This window comes from Molothrus ater, chromosome 4, assembly GCF_012460135.2.
Source record: "Molothrus ater isolate BHLD 08-10-18 breed brown headed cowbird chromosome 4, BPBGC_Mater_1.1, whole genome shotgun sequence".
Classification (NCBI taxonomy): domain Eukaryota; kingdom Metazoa; phylum Chordata; class Aves; order Passeriformes; family Icteridae; genus Molothrus; species Molothrus ater.
Window position 1 is genome coordinate 70,251,173 of NC_050481.2, and position 6,388 is coordinate 70,257,560.

Sequence of the window (6,388 nt, forward strand, 5' to 3'; positions counted from 1 at the left end):
CAGTGCAGGCCAGAGATTCTTTCAGCTGGCTTGGCAGCCAGGGCACAGCAGCAGCTCTGAGACCCTGCTTGTGTCTCCTTCCTGAAGGGAGAGAGAACACAACTGTGCTCTGCCAGCAGAAATCTCTCCTGAACTGCATGTGAAACTGCAAAAACCACCATGGAGTCACTCAGAGCCCAGGTCAGAGCCTCCTTTTGCACTCTCCAGGTAGAAATCTGCCCCTTCACAAAACTGTGCAAGCTTTTGCTTGCAGCAGAGATGTTTTTCTAGACAACAGCCCCTTGTCTATCACAGCACCTTCCACCAGGTGACAGCTGGGCTGGCAGGAATGGAGGCTGCAGGGACAGGGACACAGCTCCACCTGCTGCACACCCTCACACGTGGTGGCACCACCCAGCACCTTCTGCCTCCGTGCAAAACCTCTGAAATTCAGACAGGGATTCAAAATACAACAGGTGGAAGCTTCCTGAGGAGGTGCTTTGGCCCAGTGGAGCTTATCAGGAACAGCCACGTGTAAAATCAAGAAATGCCATTTTTTTATTTGTTTTCATTTTCAGTAGAACAAGTCCAAGCATGACCCTGCTGGAAAAACGTGCTGCTCCAAGGGACCTTTCAAAGAAATCCAAAGATTTACCTCTCCTGATCCTCACTCCCTAAACATCTGAACAATTTTAAAAGCCAATTTCCATGAGATGACACAGAAGGAAGCTGCTGCCCCAATCTCTGCACATTAACAATTAAAGGTGAGAGCTCCCACCACTTCTTTAAGTCCATTGTTCCTGGTTTCAAGTCCTTTCCAGGTGGCAACAGAGATTTTGTGGCAACTTCCATTTTCCACCCAAGCAAAAGGAATAGAAAAGGAAATTCCTGCTTAAAACTAAATTTTGTATTAAATACACCACAATCCCAGTGGTTCTGAAAAATAATTTCTGTTGTATACAGAGAACAAAGCCATCCCCAGCAGCTGAAATTCTGTGAAGGGATTTATCATGGCAGAAACCAAGATATTAAATTATATATTATAGATATTAAATTATATATTATAGATATTAAATTATATATTATATTAAACAACATATTAAAGTAAAAAATATCTTAAAATCACTGTAAGAAAAAGCACGGCCAACTTGGAAGTGTCAAAAAGTTACCACAAAAAAAGGCTTCAACATGATAAAATTGTCCTGAATGTAAATTAACTTCAACCAACTTGCTCAAAATCAGGATTAAAGTTGTTTTTTTTTTTTAAATAATTCACACTATTTAAAACAAATGCTTGGGCTAAAATTTAGAACTTTGAATGCTTCAAGAGAAAAGAAATCCTCCCAAATCCCACAGCCCCTGATTTATCCAATCATGACAGGATTCAAGCTCAGGAAATTATCTATTTCTCCAAGACATGCATCCTTCACTTTTACCAAAAGTTCATTTCTTCATTCATAGGAATCCAATGAAACTACATCGGTTTCCAAACCTTTCCAAGACAAAGATTTAGACCAGGTCTGTGGAAGCAGAGGTGTGTGAGGAATGTGTTAGAAAATTTAATTATTACCAGCAAAATCTGCTTTTAGCACAGATCCCTTACCAGCACAGTACTGCACTGTGTTTATATTAAATAATTATCAAAGCAACTCCCACAAAATAAAAATAATAGAAATTCCAACCCCAAAACACCCCATATCCCCAAATCTGTGGAGTATTGACAAGGAATTCAGAGATTGTCCTGACTAAACATCTTAATTTGACACCTGACAGCCAAAAAATCTGCTTTTACCACAGATCCCTTACCAGCACAGTACTGCACTGATTGACTGTGTTTGTATTAAATGTGTGGTGCTTTCCCCTCTTAATTAAAAATTATCAAAGCAACTGCCCCAGAAGAAAAAGAATAGAAATTCCAACCCCAAAACACCCCATATCCCCAAAATCTGTGGAGGTATTGACCAGGAGTTCAGGGATTGTCCTGACTAAACATCTTGACACCTGGCAGCCACAAAATCTGCTTTTACCACAGATCCCAGATGGTATTAAATGTATGCTGGTTTTCCCTCTTAATTAAAAATTATCAAAGCAACTGCCCCAGAAGAAAAAGAATAGAAATTCCAACCCCTAAACACCCCATATCCCCAAAATCTGTGTAGGTATTGACCAGGAGTTCAGAGTTTATCTTGACTAAACATCTTAATTTGACACCAAAAAACCTCTTTCAGTGTGGGAACACAGCAAGGGCAGTGAGTTCTCAGCACACCTGACTCCTTCCCACAGCACCCAATTCCCACCCACGCAAGGTCACCTCCACCACAGTGGGATTGCAGTGCTGGTTATGGTTGGACTCAGTGATTTTAAAGTTGTTTTTTTTTTCCAGCCCAGATGATTTTCTGCTCTAACAGTGCTCAGCAGTGACACAGAAGTGCTGCCTCCTCCACAATGAGGTGGAAAAGGAGCAGGGGTGGGACACGGCACAGGAGTGACTCCAGATGGCTCTGGAATATCTCCAGTGAGGAAAACTCTGCAGCCTCCCTTTCTGGGCAATCTTTTCCAGTGCTCCCAGTAAAGAAATCCTCCCTCATGTTCAGGTGGAGTTTCAGCTCCTGCCTGTTCCTCTTGTGGCATTGCTGGCTGTGAAAAATGCGTATTTTATGATTGGCTTTTTGCAAATATTAAAAAGAATATCATATGTATTATGTTAGAAAGTGATAATGGATTTATTTGCTTAAGTAGTGTGTTAAATATAGTTTTAGGTTATAACATAATGTTAAAATAGAAACTGTGATATGTAAGATACTTTTTTTAAAAGAGAGGACTTGCACCAGATAGCAGCCACAGGACACCTGAATCTTCCAGAGAAAAAGAATTTATTGCTCCATTATCAGCAGAAATGAACTTCTTCCTGCCTCACTCAGCCCTGAAGATGCTGTCAGGACTAAGAGAAAAAAGCTGACAGAATGAAGAGATGAACTTTTGGTAAAAGTGAAAGATGCATGTCCTGGAGAAATAAGTAATTTCCTGAGCTTGAATCCTGTCATGATTTGGATAAATCAGGGGCTGTGGGGTTTGGGAGGATTTCTTTTCTCTTGAAGCATTCAAAGTTCTAAATTTTAGCACAAGCATTTGTTTTAAATAATGTGAATTATTAAAAAAAAAAAAAACAAACAAAAAACTTTAATCATGATTTTGAGCAAGTTGGTTGAAATTAATTTGCATTCAGGAAAATTTACATTCAGGACAAAAGTTGACACTGACCTGGATCTGGACTGTCCATAACTCTTTGTTTTTATTGTCTCATTGTGCTAACCCCAACTGTCCAAATTTTTATTACTCTAATTATATTACTGTTTTTATAACCATTTTATTGCTATTAAACTTTTAAAATCCTAAAACCAAGTGATTGGTGTTTTTCACAAGAGGAAAAAATTGACAGTGACCAGATAGAATCCTGTGTTTGAATGGAATTTATGCATCATGGATGAGGTGTATGAATATGCAACAGGCTGTTGCTTTTAAGGGTTAATCCTCTGTTAATGTGGGTCCCTCTTTAGGGCTTATTTAGCCCAGAAAGAGGTACCTGGATGGTCTGTAACTTTGTTTCTATTGTCTCATTGTGCTAACCCTAATTGTCCACATTTTTGTATTACTCTAATTTTATTACTATTTTTATAAACTTTTAAAATTTTAAAAACAAGTGATTAGCATTTTTCACAAGAGGAAGAAGTTGACACTGACCAGCCAGAATCCTCTGTCTGAATGGAATTTATGCATCATGTATGAGGTGTATGAATATGCAACAGGCTGTTGCTTTTAAGGGTTAATCCTCTGTTAACGTGGGTCATTTTCCGGGCTTATTTTGCCCAGAAAGAGGCACCCAGACTGCCTGTAACTCTTTGTTTTTACTGTCCTAAATCCCAATTGTTCAAATTATTATTATTATTATTATTATTATTATTATTATTATTATTATTATTATTATTATTATTATTATTATTATTACTCTAATTATATTACTATTTTTACAACCATTTTATTACTATTAAACTTTTAAAATCCTAAAACCAAGTGCTTGGTGTTTTTCACGCTGGCCCCCAGAGCAGAGCCCGGGCCCTGCTCTGAGCCCTCCCTGCAGACACTGCTGGATGTGGGTCAAGTCCCCTCTGAGTTTTCTCCTCCCCAGGCTGAACATACCCAGCTCCCTCAGCCTTTCCTGGTTAGGAAATGCTCCAGCACCTCCTTCATCATCCTCACAAACCTCTGCTGGACCCACTGCTGGTTCCTCCTGTCCTGAGGAGCTCAGAACTGGACAGAGCACCCCGAATGTGCCTCCCAGGGCTGAGCAGAGGGGCAGGATCACTCCCTGACCAGCTGGAAATGCTCTCATCCCGAGATCCCCTTGGCATTCCTGGCACAAGGGAACGCTGCTGGCTCAGGGACAGCTCCTTGTCCACCAGGACACCCAGGTCCTTCTCATGCAGTTGTGAAAAATGCGTATTTTATGATTGGCTTTTTGCAAATATTAAAGCGAATATTGTATGTGTTGTGTTGGAAAGTTATGCTGTGTTAATTCTCTTAAGTAGTGTGTTAAATATGGTTGTAGGTTATAAAAAAATGTTAAAATAGAAACTATGCTATGTAGGATACTTTTTTTAAAGAAAGGACTTGCAGCAAGATAGCAGCCACAGGACACCTGAATCTTTCAGAGAAAGAGAATTTATTGCCCTCTTATCAGAAGAAACGAACTTCTTTCCTCCTCGAAGGTGTTGTTAAGATTCAGAGGAAGAAACTGACGATGACAGAATCCTGTGTTTGAATGGAATTTATGCATCATGTATGAGATGTATGAATATGCAACAGGCTGTTGTTTTTAAAGGTTAATCCTTTGTTAACGTGGGTCTATTTGCAGGCTTGTGCTGCCCAGAAAAAGGTACCCGGACGTCCGTAACTCTTTAGTTCTATTGTCTCATATCGTCCTAATTCAAATTGTCCAAATGATTATTTCTCTAATTGTATTACTATTTTTATAACCATTTTATTACTATCAAACTTTTAAAATTTATAAAAAAACAAGTGATTGGCGTTTTTCACACCGGTGTCTGCCGGTGCTCAGGGCTGATCTCCCCAGGTTCAGAGCCCTGAACTGCACTGTACTGGATTTCGGAAGGTTTTTTCCTGCATGTCAAAGTCCCTCTGAAAGGGCACAACCCTCTGAGACATCGGCCATGCCTTGTTTTGTATCATCAGCGAACTTGCTGAGGAAGCACCAACCCCTTTGTCCAAACAAGCCACAAACACCAAGCACAGAACCCTTGGGGCACCACTCGTGACAGGTCCCCCCTTACACCCTGTGCGCCGATCCCGAGCCTTCGGGACCTGTTTTCCATTCCCCCCTCATTTACTGTAACCTCAGGGACACTTTCCCAGTCCCAAAGCCCCTGACAGAACTCCCGACAGAGAACTCAAGACTTCCAACCCTGGGGCCACCTCAGGCCGGGAACCGGGAACCCCCAGCAGCAGCAGACCAGGCCTCGGCGCCCGCACCCCGCAACCTCCGGGCAGCCCGGAGTTAAGAAGCCGGGACAGCCCCGGAATCCTCCCCGGGACCCCCCAAAACCCCTCGGGACCCCCGAAAATCCCCGCTGCCCCCAACATGGCGGGTCCCCCCCCTCAGGGGCCGCCCGAGACGTGGCGCCCCCTGGCGGTTCCCGAGACACGCGCCCCGCGCGCGCGCGTGCGGACCCGCTTGAGAGCAGGGCCGCGCCCACCGGAACGGCCCCACGGGGGTGGGGAGGGAGGCCCAGCCGGTCCGCTCGGCGCCGCGACCCACCTGCCCTGGCTTGGCCGCGGAGGCGGGTGGCGAAGAAGAGAAGGACGGCGAGCAGCACGGCAGCGGCGGCGAGCAGAACCGCGTCCATCCCGCAGCGCCGGCCCCGCCCACATCACCCTTGGTACGCCCCGTCCCCTTCCCCTGCCGCAAGGCCCCCCTCGCGCGGGCTGCCCCGCGGGGTGCCTGTGGCGGCGCGCCGCGGAGGCCGCGCTGCGATGGGGCAGGCGCGGCGAGGGCAGCCCGCGGGAGGGGTCCTGACTCGTCCCTGAGGCGGGCGCTGAGAGAGGGCGCGGAAAAAGGAATTAAAGGCGGGATTAAAGCAGAAGTTCAAGGAGAAAATAAAAATTATGAGGCAAAACCGGCCGTGAGCGCGGCGCCCGCGGGTCTGGCCGCCCGGCACGGCTGCTATGAGCGGCTGGTGACGCGTCCGTCCTCCACACACGGGGAGTGGGGCCAGGCTGGGGAGATCTCAGCCGTGACCCGGCACCGGCTGCACCCCAGACAGGCCCTGACAGCTGTCGGGGTGTCCCAGGCAATGATGAAACTTAAATTACATCCCTGAGTAATTTCTGTCCT

General features: G+C 44.9%; 1 protein-coding gene across 1 annotated transcript in view; it reads right to left on the reverse strand.

The window, feature by feature from the left end:
• DDRGK1 (DDRGK domain containing 1) overlaps positions 1-5,915 on the reverse strand; it is a 43,836-nt gene extending 37,921 nt beyond the window's left edge. The window contains exon 1 of the mRNA XM_036382536.2: positions 5,813-5,915. Coding sequence (XP_036238429.1) covers positions 5,813-5,900 — 88 coding nt within the window. The 5' untranslated portion in view covers positions 5,901-5,915. The remainder of the gene's footprint in view (positions 1-5,812) is intronic.
• Between the last annotated feature and the right edge of the window lie 473 nt (positions 5,916-6,388).